The sequence below is a fragment of the Salmo trutta genome, chromosome 14 (assembly GCF_901001165.1).
Source record: "Salmo trutta chromosome 14, fSalTru1.1, whole genome shotgun sequence".
NCBI classification, from domain to species: domain Eukaryota; kingdom Metazoa; phylum Chordata; class Actinopteri; order Salmoniformes; family Salmonidae; genus Salmo; species Salmo trutta.
In genome coordinates this window covers 18433813-18447806 of record NC_042970.1, presented here as the reverse complement: position 1 = coordinate 18447806, position 13994 = coordinate 18433813, and the positions used below count along the sequence as shown (strand labels likewise).

The 13994-nt window shown below is 40.0% G+C and overlaps 1 protein-coding gene across 2 annotated transcripts; it reads left to right on the top strand.

Annotated features, from left to right (window-relative positions):
- The first annotated feature begins 310 nt into the window (after positions 1 to 310).
- Positions 311 to 11652, top strand: LOC115207545 (serine/threonine-protein phosphatase 4 regulatory subunit 2-B). Of its 2 annotated transcripts, none has more exons than XM_029774708.1 (9): positions 311 to 474; positions 1271 to 1352; positions 1662 to 1832; positions 8042 to 8135; positions 9030 to 9067; positions 9194 to 9268; positions 9368 to 9529; positions 9619 to 9887; positions 10106 to 11652. In XM_029774708.1, the coding sequence occupies exons 1-9, from the start codon at positions 438 to 440 to the stop codon at positions 10447 to 10449; spliced, it is 1272 nt and encodes a 423-aa protein (XP_029630568.1). In that variant the 5' UTR covers positions 311 to 437; the 3' UTR covers positions 10450 to 11652. The 2 variants fall into 2 exon arrangements, with proteins under 2 accessions (XP_029630568.1, XP_029630569.1); XM_029774709.1 differs by having other exon boundaries at positions 315 to 474; positions 9389 to 9529.
- Positions 11653 to 13994: the final 2342 nt, after the last annotated feature.

The following is a 13994-nucleotide window of genomic DNA, read 5'->3' as shown; positions in this document are numbered from 1 at the left end:
TTGGCGTACCCCACCGTTTGGGAATACCTGCCTTGTATGAACTTTAACTCAGTAAAATCTTTGAAAGGTTTTCATGTTGGGTTTATATTTTTGTTCAGTATCATTCTGGATGGTCAGTCACAATGAATGTTCAATGTACAGATAGATCAGCTATGCTTTCAAAACTATTAAGGCAGGCTACTTTTCAGATGAGGATGGTACAGTAGTCTGTTACTCTCGTTGAGTCTCAAGTGTTTTTTCCCTCCAGTGTTCCATTGTGCAACTTGTTGAACAGCAGCGTACTCCCTGTACTTTCTGAATCTGATCCGCCTGTCTACCAACAGGCAGTGACCTCACGAGCGCCATATTAAAATGCTTCTTCTTCCCTACTTTTTTGTGTTGAGAACGTAGCCACCATCAGTCTGCCTCTTGGTTTCAAGAGATTGACAGAGAACAACATGATGGAAATAAACTCACTCCAAGAGGCGCTCAAAGGTTATTTGGGTTCTTATGAATAGCGTAATACTTCGATTGAAAGGCAGACGTTTTGTTTACTTGATTCCACAGTGGTTAGCTAGTTATATCGCCAGGTGTTGAATGTAGCTAGCTAGCTATAAGCTAATGTTAGCAAGTCAGCTAGCTAATGCTAAAATTCGGAAGAAGAAGCAACGTTGCTTAGCTAGTTACAGTAGCTTTCAATTCTCAAACCCCCAGAAAAGCTATCAAGCGAGCTACGTTATTTAATTGTTTTCTACATGTATTTCTGGATTCAACAATGTATCTAGCTAGTTAACCATGATGGTGTTGACAACTCCATCGCCACGTAGCTAACGTTAGCTAGCTTGACACCAAGCTAGCTAAGCTAATGAACTGATTAGCTACCGGTAGTTAGCTGCTAGTTACGTTAGCTATCTAGATAAGACATTGGCATTAAGTTAAGCCTAGCTAGCTAGTTGTTATGTAAATGGTACCCTAGCTAGTGTTAGTTAGGTGGCTAGTGAACTAGTTTGCTAGTTTTGTGTTCACTTGTAGCTGTCCAATTGCCACAACTAGCTGTAAACGACAGCCTTTTATGCGAACACTCAATTAAATTCGCAGTTGGTGTCATTAACTTGATTATTCCCATTTGGCAGGTACTTGTCTGGAGTTGGCTAGCTAGCTAGTTGAATGGCTAAAACACACTGACAGTGATATAGCCACACATCCCCTTCATTAGACAGTAATAAGCAAGCGAATCACTAAGTTTCCTTATCTGTTGTGCTCACTGATTTGATATCACTGTTCTCTGCAGACTTTGACAAGAAAGGGACGCAAGAAGTGGCTCCCCTGCTGGATCAGTTTCTGTGTCATGTTGCCAAGACTGGAGAAACCATGTAAGTAATGTTCCTAATGACAAGCTTGGAGCTACAGATTTCATGCATATGAGAGGATGAAGCATGTTCAGTGGGAAAACTTGAACACCACTGGTCCAAATTATGGAATATGCCAAGGCCATGCCAAGTCTTTTCTGCATGTGCTGTATAACTAAATAACAATTTTTACATGTTGCTTGCTAAGTTATTATAATGTTGAAATGCAAAAAATGTGTATGCAACATATATTCTCACATTTTGCTTTATTTAACAAGTTAAATCATAGGAATGTGGATTAATCCTTTTAAGAAATGTGTACTCTTTCTCCAGGGTTCAGTGGTCCCAGTTTAAAAGCTATTTCCTCTTCAAACTGGAGAAGGTGATGGATGACTTCATAGCCTCAGCACCCGATCAAAGGGGGGTAGCCAATCCCAATGTGGAGTCCATTCCATTTGAGGACATGAAGGAGAGGATACTGAAGATTGTGAATGGATACAATGGGTAGGTACCAGCATAACCTTTAGGAAACAGTTTTCCTACAATCATGTGACGCCATCTGGAGTTCACTATTGCTGATTTTGTGGTGGTTATACAATGGCGCCATCTACGGGATAGGCATTTCTAGATGTCACATGTACTGTAGCAGGGCTTGACATTCACCTTTTTAGCCACTTGTCCCTCAGCCAAGTAGGACTATTTTAATAATTTTTTTAACTTCTAAAAAAAATGTCAGTAACACAGTTTTTACATAATTGTATGATGCAAGGAACCAATTTACAAAATAAAATGCATTACTATCGTTACCATAGAGAATCAGACAAAAAATGTGACTACACACAATTGGCTTCTTTGCATATTTAATCAAGACCTCCTCAAAATGCTCCTTTAGTTCTCTGCTGGAGGATGGTAGCCTAGTACCCTATAAAATGTTGCAACATTACAATTACTACCAAATACTTTTTTATGTCTTTATAAAATAATTCCCTCCAGGGCTTGAAAACAGGTTGAAAACTGACTGAGACAGTTCTTGGCCGACAGATCCTAAATTCATTCAAACACTGCACATTAAACATGTAAAAAGGAAATGAGGCTGATGCAACAGATCAGACCATTTAGCTTAAAATTGTAATATTTATTTCTTCATAAGCTCAACAATACACACATGGCTGTAGGCTATGCGCGAATGCAATTAGAGGAAAACACTTCTCAAAAGCTCACCGCACGCGCAAGTGGACAGAGATGAAAATATCCATTAGAAATAGGGATATCAGTAAGCATATCGGAATCGGACGATATTAGCTAAAAATGCCAGCATCGGCCCGATGTCTGTCTAGTTTAACACCGACGTGCAAAACCAATGTCAAAGCTGACGTGCATACCTATATAACGTATGTAGATGACGTAATGATGCTACACAACAAAAGCAGAAAAATACTAAGCGCACACTTCCAACAACTAAACAAGTTCAAGTCAAGCAGTCATTTGAATGAGTAAGAACATTTCAGCGAGACAATTCAAAGGCAAAATCCATTAACGCCAAGATTATGGAATTTATTGCCCTTGGCAATCAACCGTTCTCTGTTGTGGATGATGTTGGCTTTCGTGAGCACCTTGAGCCCCGGTACACACTACCAAGTAGGCGCTATTTTTCAGATGTTGCCCTACCGGAGTTACACAGTATTGTTGAAACGGACATCCATGAGCTACTTGCTATGTGCGTTAGCTTCACGACTGACATTTGTACCAGCGATGTCAGGCCCATGAGCAGCCGTATTGCATGCTCAAGAATGTGCTGGTTCTCATACCGCTGCTGCCATTTCAATGGCATTTGAGAACATGTTTGGAACTTGGAAACATGAACACACTCCTAGCTCCACAAATGACTCGAGAAATAAGCTCATCAACTGCGTCTGCTGCAGACATTTTACCCTCTGTCGTGGCATAGAAACACCTGCTCAACAAAACTGCCGACACAGACCGTGGGGTTAAAACTTGCAAAAGTACTCGAGGCTGTGAGCAAGCGATTCGGTGGCATTCTCTCTGAGCCTCTTTACTGTGTTGCTACCATGCTCGATGCTAGGTACAAGGACCGCTACTTTGATGCAGACAAGAAACAGGGTTTATGTGACATGTTAGCCACAGCTGGACAAGATGGAAACGGACACAGGACAGTGCGCATCGAGGAAGAGAGGCCACAGAGCTGAAACTTCACTGCTTGACATGTATGATGAAATCCTGGTTGAGACTGGAAAAAATGAACAATGACACAGCACAGCAAGTGAGTGAAAAATGTTTTTGATTATGTCAAATCAAACTTTATTTGTCACACGCGCCAAATACAACAAGTGTAAACTTGACCGTGAAATGCTTACTTACAAGCCCTTTACCAACTGTGCAGTTTTACTGGTAATGGGGACATATGTAAATGCCAACAAAATAACTTTGTGTGTTTCAACTATTTAACTGTACTTGTCCGCAAAAATGTTAAATATCGGTATCGTTTTTGTTTTGGCAAGGAAAATATTGGACAAATGTAATTGGTGCATCCCTAATTAGAAATCTAAAGATGCATCAGCTAGCATGGGTTACTAATATTGACTAGGATTATGCCTTTGGCTGCTGGACAATAAAATAAAGTTTATTTGAAAACCAGTAGAACATGAGAAAATTGCTGGTTTCAATGGAATATTAAGTATTTGTAAAATAATTGCCTCAACATTTCTATGGTAGCTTTTTTGGCTAGGCTACTTTGAAACAAGGTAAAGCATGCTTCATAAAATGACCTAAAATATCCAGGTTTTAAGCAGTTAAGTTTGGTCAAATTGTTTCTAAATGCTCACCGCCTCCGCTCAGATTCAAGGTGGGTGATGTGCGGTGCGCAACAAACACTGCCCTTCACTCTGGTCTTGTGACCATTTGATCTGAACGAACCGTGCTTCAAGTATGTCGACAGAATCAAGCCTTTAGACGTTAATGTTAATTATCCTTCATTTTATTTGTCAAACATGACTGGCGTTTAGCCTATATTTATGTAATTAAAAGTCTCATTAAAGTTTGGCTACATTTTATGGACTTTTTCCACATTTTGTTGCTACAGCCTGAAAATGGATTAAATTGAGATATTGTCATTGGCCTACACACAAATACCCCATAATGTCTAAGTGGAATTGTTTTTCTAAACATTTCTTTATTGAAAATGAACAGCTGAAATGTCTTGAGTCTTAAGTATTCAACCCCTTTAAGTTCAGGAGTAAAAATAGTAACATAAGTTGCATGGACTCACTCTGTGCAATAATAGTGGTTAACATGATTTTTTTTTTAAATTACTACCTCATCTCTGTACCCCATACATACAATTATCTCTAAGGCCCCTCAGTCGAGCAGTGAATTCCAAACACCGATTCAACCACAAAGACCAGAGAGGTTTTCCAATGCCTCGCAAAGAATGGCACCTATTGGTGGTGGGGCTGGGGGGGTAAGTAAATAAATAAATAAGCAAGCAGACATTGAATAGCCTTTGAGCATGGTGAAGTTATTAGTTACACTTTGGATGGTGTATAAAAATCCTTCCTAACTCAGTTGCTGAAGAGGAAGGAAATCGCTCAGGGATTTCACCATGAGGCCAATGGTGATGTTAAAACAGTTAGTTTAATGCCTGTGACAGGATAGCTTCCATTACTCTACTCAGAAAACTGGATGCAGTCTATCACAGTGCCATCCGTTTTGTTACCAAATCACCTTATACCACCCACCACTGCGACCTGTATGCTCTAGTCGACTGGCCCTCGCTACATATTCGTCGCCAGACCCACTGGCTTCAGGTCATCTATAAGTCTATGCTAGGGAAAGCTCCGCCTTATCTCAGTTCACTGGTAACAATAACAACACCCACCCGTAGCACACGTTCCAGCAGGTATATCTCACTGATCATCCCCAAAGCCAACAACTCATTTGGCCGCCTTTCCTTCCAGTTCTCTGCTGCCAGTGACTGGAATGAATTTCAAAAATCGCTGAAGTTGGAGACTTTTATTTCCCTCACCAACTTTAAACATCAGCTACCTGAGCTGCTAACCGATCGCTGCAACTGTACATAGTCCATCTGTAAATTGCCCACCCAATCTACCTACCTCATCCCCATACTGTTTTTATTTTATTTACTTTTCTGCTCTTTTGCACACCAGTATTTCTACTTGCACATCATATGCTCATTTATCACTCCAGTGTTAATCTGCTAAATTGTAATTATTCGCTCCTATGGCCTGTTTATTGCCTACCTCCTCATGCCTTTTGCACACACTGTATATGGACTTCTTTTTTTTACTGTATCATTGACTTGCTTGTTTATTGTTTACTCGTAACTCTGTGTTGTTGTCTGTGTCACACTGCTTCACTTTATCTTGGCCAGGTCGCAGTTGTAAATGAGAACTTGTTCTCAACTAGCCTACCAGTTTAAATAATGGTGAAATAAAAAAAGAATAAAATGGAGAGAATCGAGGATGGATCAAAAATGTTGTAGTAACTACACAATACTAACCTAAATGACCGTGAAAAGGAGCCTGTACAGAATACAAATATTCCAAAACGTGCATCCTTTTTGCAATAAGGCATTAACTTCTTTCGGATCATTGGGACGCTAGCGTCCCACCTTGACAGCATCCGGTGAAATTGCAGAGCGCGAAATTCAAAATACAAAAATGTAATATTAAACATTTATAAAAATACAAGTGTTGTACACAGAATGGTGTATAACACTTGTATTTTTATAAATGTTTAATATTACAACTTTTGTATTTTGAATTTCGCGCTCTGCTTAGAATCTTGGTAATCGATCCGTTTTGTCCGATTTACAATAGGCTTTACGGCGAAAGCATAGCATTTGATCGTCTGAGGACAGCGCCTCACCCACTTCCTGCATTAACATGAATTCATAACCTGCACAAGTGTCACAACTCAAAAATAGCGATAAAATAAATCACTTACCTTTTGAAGATCTTCATCGTTTTACAATCCAAAGGGTCCCAGTTACACAATAAATGGTCATTTTGTTTGATAAAGTCCTTCTTTATATCCTAAAAATGTCAGTTTATTTGGCGCGTTTGATTCAGAAATACACCTGTTCCAACATGCCTACAAAGGAATCTAAAAAGTTACCTGCAAACTTCGCCCAAACAATTCAATCAACGTTTTTTATCCAACCTCAGGTACCCTAATATGTAAATAATCGATAAAATTTAAGACGGAATATACGGTGTTCAATACCGGAGAAAAAGAACGAGGCGCGCACACTCATTCACAGGCACCAAAAGACTAGAGTCCTTCTGAGGGATACTTCGAAAGAATACAAATACTTCTTTATTTTTCAAAAAACAAGTATGAAACAATTTCTAAAGACTGTTGACATCTAGTGGAAGCCATAGGAACTGCAATCTGGGTCCTAATTATTAGACTTTCCCATAGAAAAGCATTAAAGTCCAATGACCTCAAAAAAAAACGTCTGCTTTCTAACAGACACAGGGAGACTAATTCACCTTTCAGCAGGATAATAACTTTAAACACAAGGCCAAATATACACTGGCGTTACTTACCAAGATAACATTGACTGTTCCTGAGTGGTGTAGTTAGTTTTGTCTTAAATCTAAGGCAAGACTTGCCAGAGCTTGACACATATTTAAATGAATGTGCAAATATTATACAATACAGGTGTGCAAAACTCTTAGACTTACCCAGAAAGACTCACAGCTGTAATTGAGGTCAAAGATAATTCTAACATGTATTGACTCAGTGGTGTGAATACTTGTGTAAATTAGGTATTTATCTTTCATTTTCAATAATTTAGCAAACATTTCTAAAAACATGTTTTCACTGTCGTTATGGGGTATTCTGTGTAGATGGGTGAGAAATCCATTTTGAATTCAGGCAGTAACGCAACAAAATGTGGAATAAGTCAAGTGGTATGAATACTTTCTGAAGGCACTATCTAATATTATCACCTTTTTTGTTTCTTTAGCTAGGCCTCTTCAGAGGACAAAGTCTTTGTTTTTCACTTTAGTTTTTACAGCTTTTTTGTTACATACATGGTACTTTTTATACACAGCATTCATATATATATATATATATATATATATATATATATATATATATATATATATATATATATATATATATATATATATATATATATATATATATATATATATATATATATATATATATATATATATTTTTTATATTTTATACACGTTACATTTAATTAAATAAATGGTACTGACATCTCCGGTATACATTATATGTAGTGTTTTCCAGTAATGACCATTACCGATCATGAGCTCTCTAATCCCACCCCTGAGCTACTCGCATCCCATCTCACCCATCACCCTCTTTTGGTTTCCATGTGCCATATAATTTTCAACTGTGCTGTGATGTCTTACATTAATTTGAAACCTTTCTAATTGCATAGTATCCACAGAGCTAAAGATGAAAACCTTTCCTACGAGTATTATTATATTGTTGATTGACTATGGCTTTCCAAATCACCCAACACTGCTGTTTGTAGGGTTCATTTTAAATCAGTGTTGTTTTTTCAGCCACTCTTGAACCTGTGACCAGAAACAAGCTACATGGGGGCAATACCAGAATAAATTGCCTAATTATTCTCTCTTCGCAGCAAAATCAGGTTTGTTTTAATAAACTCCTTACCATCGTTCCCTCAGAATTCCATTTACGATCCAGCGTTTGTGTGAGCTGCTTACAGAACCCAAAAGGAATTACACAGGAACAGAGAAATTCCTCAGAGGTGTTGAGAAGGTGAGTGGAGTGCCACATTATATTAGATAGGATTTTTCTAGTATGTGTTTGTTATGTATGTATGTATCTCTCTCTCATATATATGCCCATATATATATCACACACACACACACACATCTATCATTAACAGTACCAGTCAAAAGTTTGGAAAGTTACACATTCAAGGGTTTTTATTTATTTTGACTATTTTCTACATTGTAATATAATAGTGAAATCAAAACTCTGAAATAGCACAATAATAATCATGTAGTAACCAAAAAAGTGTTAAACATATTAAAATATATTTTAGATTATTCAAAGTAGCCACCCTTTGCCTTGACAGCTTTGCACACTCTTGGCATTCTCTCAACCAACTTCATGAAGTAGTCACCTGAAATGCATTTCAATTAACAGGCGTGCCTTGTTAATGTTAATTTGTGGAATTTCTTTCCTTAATGCGTTTGAGCGAATCAGTTGTGTTGTGACAATATAAGGGTGGTATACAGAAGATAGCCCTATTTGGTAAAAGACCAAGTCCATGTTATTTACAGTCCATCATTACTTTAAGACATGAAGGTCAGTCAATGCAGAAAATGTCAAGAACTTTGAAAGTTCAAGTGCAGTCGCAAAAACCATCAAGGATCTCAAATATAAAATATTTTTTGGATTTGTTGAACACTTTTGGTTACTACATGATTCCGTATGTGTTATTTTATAGTTTTGATGCCTTAACTATTATTCTACAATGTAGAAAATAGTAAAAATACAGAAAAACCCTTGAATGAGTAGGTGTGTCCAAACTTTTGACTGGCTGTGTGTGTGTGTGTGTGTGTGTGTGTGTGCGTGTATATATATCTCAATAAAATTGTATTTATATCTTGCAGTGTTTGTAATAAAGGGTTTTTCTTCTCCCAGAATGTGATGGTGGTCAGCTGTGTGCATCCTACCTCAGAGTAAGGCTTGTTTTTTCCCCCTTATTGTTATACATTATAGCAATGAAACATTTTTACAGAGGTTTGTTTTATTAAGTTGATATGATGTTCGGAATTGTCATTGTTATGTTTCTCTCTGTCATGAAGGAAAAACGGATGCAGTGGTGTGAATAGAATTAATGGTGTTATGTTGCCTGGAAACTCATCTGCTTTTACAGAGAGGTAAAGCGCATAGGACAGGTTCTCATTCTCCCATCCTAGTTTCACATCAGTGATAATTGTCTAAAGGTTAATGCAGAAAGTAAACCTCACTTTTATTAGTCTCTTACTATTTTCTTGCAGGAAAGTTAATGGCCCAGGGACCCCCAGGCCGCTGAACAGACCAAAACTCTCTCTAGCCAGCTCACTAGCGACAAACGGACTACCGGACAGTACAGAAAACAAAGACCCTACCACAGAGCAGGGACATGACACACATTCCAGGTACTTCAGTTGCTACCCAACAGACCATGTGATACTCACTTCCTACCGTTCTTTTATGAATTTAATGCATGTTGAATCTTCTTTCTCAGTGAGGTGTCAGCATCGGATACCCTAGGGAGCTCTGTGAAGAACAAGCACTATGACGACCAGGAGGTTATGGAGGCGGAGCAGCACGAGGTGAAGAGGCTCAAGTTCAACAAAGATGAAGAGGAGGAGCAGGAGGTGGACACCCTCAGCTCCTGCCATGCTGACAGCTTGTCGGAAGAGACGGAGTCCATGGCCCAGGAGAAGGAGGAGAAGGAGGACGACGAGGAGGACAGTGAGGCTGCCAGTACTGCTGGGACTTGTGAAGACCAAGGTAGGCCTGAATTTTCACCTCTTTTGCCATCATGCCGGTATACATCGCTGGTGAAATCCTTTGTGGATATTAGTTAGTAAGTGTATGAGCAGAACCAGGAGTTGCCTGAAATCTGAGGTGTTCATCGCAAGTTCAGCTTATCTGTGTGCCAGATCTACGAGAACCCTGATGCAGTTAACATAGCTTACTCTGTTTTTGTATCTTTGCCTGTCCCACAGAGCCATCGAGCACACAGTCAGAGCCATCAGCAGGGCCCGGGGCAGATAAGCAGGTAGAGGAGGAGGTACCTTGTGGCTCCCAAGAGGAAGGTAATGACATGGACCAGTCAGAACAGCAGGCCACTGCTGGCGTCCTGAAGAACCCTGAGGCCCGGGACAGCGATGAGGGCAGTGACCCAGTCAGCAGCAGTAGCGCCAGCAGCTGTAACAGTGCGGAGAATGAATCCAGGGAAGAGGCAGCCCCTGCTCCCTCCAGCAGTACTCCTGAGCCAGCTGCAGAGGGTGCCATGGAGAGTGGTAGCCAGGACACTGGGACCAGTGAAGAGCCCATGGAGCAGGACTAACAGCACCTCAGGATCGATCTATTGACCATTAAGAACATCTGTCCTCAAGTCTAGCTTGAGTGTCACCGGTGAAGGGGCTACTCCATCCTGGTCCCCTAGATACTTTACGCCTTGTCTACATTTTGGCTACTCCTCAAAATGACCACCTGTCATTGATGTGGACATCCACATTTTATTTTCAATTGAAGATTTTTTAACTGGATTTTTTTCTTCTTCCCCTACACTCTATTTAAGAGTTTCCTTTTAAGGCTTGTGGTCTCCAGAGGTCTTTGTTTCAGCCTCGGTCAGTCTTTCGGGTTGCATATGATGTTTGTTCAAGCTGTGCTGATTGGACGGTGTGTTCACCAGGGTATTGTTTTCTCATCAGTTTGAGCATTTGATAGGTAAAGCAGGCCCAGCTTTGTTCCTGTAGCCAGTTGATTTTCTCTGTGGATTATCACCCCCGCCAAACCACCAGAGTCAGGACAGAGCTAACCCTGCTAACTAACTTCCTCATTATTTATGCCGTCAGTTACTTACTCCAGAGATGAGCTAGCTAGCATTTCTGTTTGACTGAAGCTCGAGCCTCAGCATCCAGCCCATACCACTGTTTTTACTCATGTGCCGCCATCTTGGCTGTTGAGGAAAAAGTATCTTTCTATGTTATTTAAAAAAATATATTTTCCTCGTGAGATGGAGTATTGTATTAGATTTTCCATGTGAGACCATATTCTCCTTTTTAAAATGCGTCTGTTGTCTTTGCTATGATGCACTACCGACCCAACTCGAAGAGTAATGTAACATGCTACTTTTACCTTCAGATATAAGATTATATAATTTTTGGGGCACCATAATTTATATAAACATTTCAACTCAACTACTTATTTTGTAAAATGTTATTTTGTGGCAGCCAGTTATTTAGTTTCCAAAACCAGCTGTAAGTACAAGATGACTTCCAATTTGGATTGTGATGTCACCAAGTTGTTTGACTGACAGATATCCAGAGCAGTGACTGGTTTCTTTCTATAGCTGTACTTTTGATATTTAGAATTTTAAATTTCTGTAAAGTAGACTTTTGTAGATTGTAATACAGTATGCGTTCACTTCCTTTGTGAAACCATATAATTGTATAATTTCTGTGTATACTCTGAATGATTTTGCTTTCAATGCAGTATTCAGATAAAGCAATAAATGTTCACATTTTTGTGTGGTCACGCTTTCTTACCTGTGAGGCATCTCGTTTAGTCCACTGAGCCGCTTTAAAAGGCTTATGCATGTTAACCCGACTGGTATCAGATGACCTCTTATGTCACAACCTCAACACCTCTGCAGAATTTTTAAAAATACATGTGTTGAAAGCAATGTGAACTTAAGGCCATTTAGCCATTAAATCCTCAGTTCAAGACTATTCCTCGGTCACATTTTGTAATGTATTTGAACATGTTGTATGATGTGTCCCTTGCCTGAGCTCTTAAGAGCTGAAGACTAATGTCTAGACTTTGGCTCAAAGGGCCAATGCAGTCATGCAGACAACCTGATCGGTTACTTATGTATTCTTGAAATCCTCAAACTGCAGTCATTTTAAGACCAGGCACAAGATGAGAATTGTTAGGTTATACACAGTGTAACTATTTGAACACCTATACAGTGGGGGGAAAAAAGTATTTGATTCCCTGCTGATTTTGTACGTTTGCCCACTGACAAAGAAATGATCAGTCTATAATTTTAATGGTAGGTTTATTTGAACAGTGAGAGACAGAATAACAACAAAAAAATCCAGAACAACGCATGTCAATGTTATAAAATGATTTGCATTTTAATGAGGGAAATAAGTATTTGACCCCTCTGCAAAACATGACTTAGTACTTGGTGGCAAAACCCTTGTTGGCAATCACAGAGGTCAGATGTTTCTTGTAGTGGGCCACCAGGTTTGCACACATCTCAGGAGGGATTTTGTCCCAGTCCTCTTTGCAGATCTTCTCCGTCATTAAGGTTTCGAGGCTGACGTTTGGCAACTCGAACCTTCAGCTCCCTCCACAGATTGTCTGTGGGATTAAGGTCTGGAGACTGGCTAGGCCACTCCAGGACCTTAATGTGCTTCTTCTTGAGCCACTCCTTTGTTGCCTTGGCCGTGTGTTTTGGGTCATTGTCATGCTGGAATACCCATCCACGACCCATTTTCAATGCCCTGGCTGAGGGAAGGAGGTTCTCACCCAAGATTTGACAGTACATGGCCCTGTGAAATTATGCGGGACAGTTGTCCTGTCCCTTTAGCAGAAAAACACCCCCAAAGCATAATGTTTCCACCATGTTTGACGGTGGAGATGGTGTTCTTGGGGTCATAGGCAGCATTCCTCCTCCTCCAAACACGGCGAGTTGAGTTGATGCCAAAGAGCTCCATTTTGGTCTCATCTGACCACAACACTTTCACCAGTTGTCCTCTGAATTATTCAGATGTTCATTGACAAACTTTAGACGGTCATGTATATGTATTCTTGAGCAGGGGGGACCTTGCGGGCGCTGCAGGATTTCAGTCCTTCACGGCGTAGTGTGTTACCAATTGTTTTCTTGGTGACTATGGTCCCAGCTGCCTTGAGATCATTGACAAGATCCTCCCGTGTAGTTCTGGGCTGATTCCTCACCGTTCTCATGATCATTGCAACCCCACGAGGTGAGATTTTGCATGGAGCCCCAGGCTGAGGGATATTGACAGTTCTTTTGTGTTTCTTCCATTTGCGAATAATTGCACCAAATGTTGTCATCTTCTCACCAAGCTGCTTGGCGATGGTCTTGTAGCCCATTCCAGCCTTGTGTAGGTCTACAATCTTGTCCCTGACATCCTTGGAGAGCTCTTTGGTCTTGGCCATGGTGGAGAGTTTGGAATCTGATTGATTGATTGCTTCTGTGGACAGGTGTCTTTTTTACAGGTAACAAGCTGCGGTTAGGAGCACTCCCTTTAAGAGTGTGCTCCTAATCTCAGCTCATTACCTGTATAAAAGACACCTGGGAGCCAGAAATCTTTCTGATTGAGAGGGGGTCAAATACTTATTTCCCTCATTAAAATGCAAATCATTTTAGAACATTTTTGACATGTGTTTTTCTGGATTTTTTGTTGTTGTTATTCTGTCTCACTGTTCAAATAAACCTGATCATTTCTTTGTCAGTGGGCAAACATACAAAATCAGCAGGGGATCAAATACTTTTTCCCGCCACTGTATTAGAATACCTTCCTAATACTGAGTTGCACCCCATTCTGCTCTCAGAACAGCCTCAATTCGTCAGGATATGAACTCTACAAGGTGTCGAAAGCATTCCACGGGATGCTGGCCCATGTTGGCCCCAATGCTTCCCACAGGCTGGATGTCCTTTGGGTGGTGGACCATTCTTGATACACACGGTAAACTGTTGAGCATGAAAAACCCAGCAGGGTTGCAGTTCTTGACACAGACTGGTGCGCATGGCACATACAGTGCATTCGGAAAGTATTCAGACCCCTCTACTTTTCCACATTTGTTACATTACAGCCTTGTTCTAAAATGGATTACATTGTTTTTCCCCTCATCTAC

What these genes read in the sequence shown, in the direction of transcription:
- LOC115207545 (XM_029774708.1), top strand. Translation starts at nt 438, where the DNA reads ATGATGGAAATAAACTCACTCCAAGAGGCGCTCAAAG. An exon ending in GCCAAGACTGGAGAAACCAT is followed by an intron (nt 1,353 to 1,661) that starts GTAAGTAATGTT and finishes CTCTTTCTCCAG; the next exon opens with GGTTCAGTGGTCCCAGTTTA. An exon ending in TGGGACTTGTGAAGACCAAG is followed by an intron (nt 9,888 to 10,105) that starts GTAGGCCTGAAT and finishes CCTGTCCCACAG; the next exon opens with AGCCATCGAGCACACAGTCA.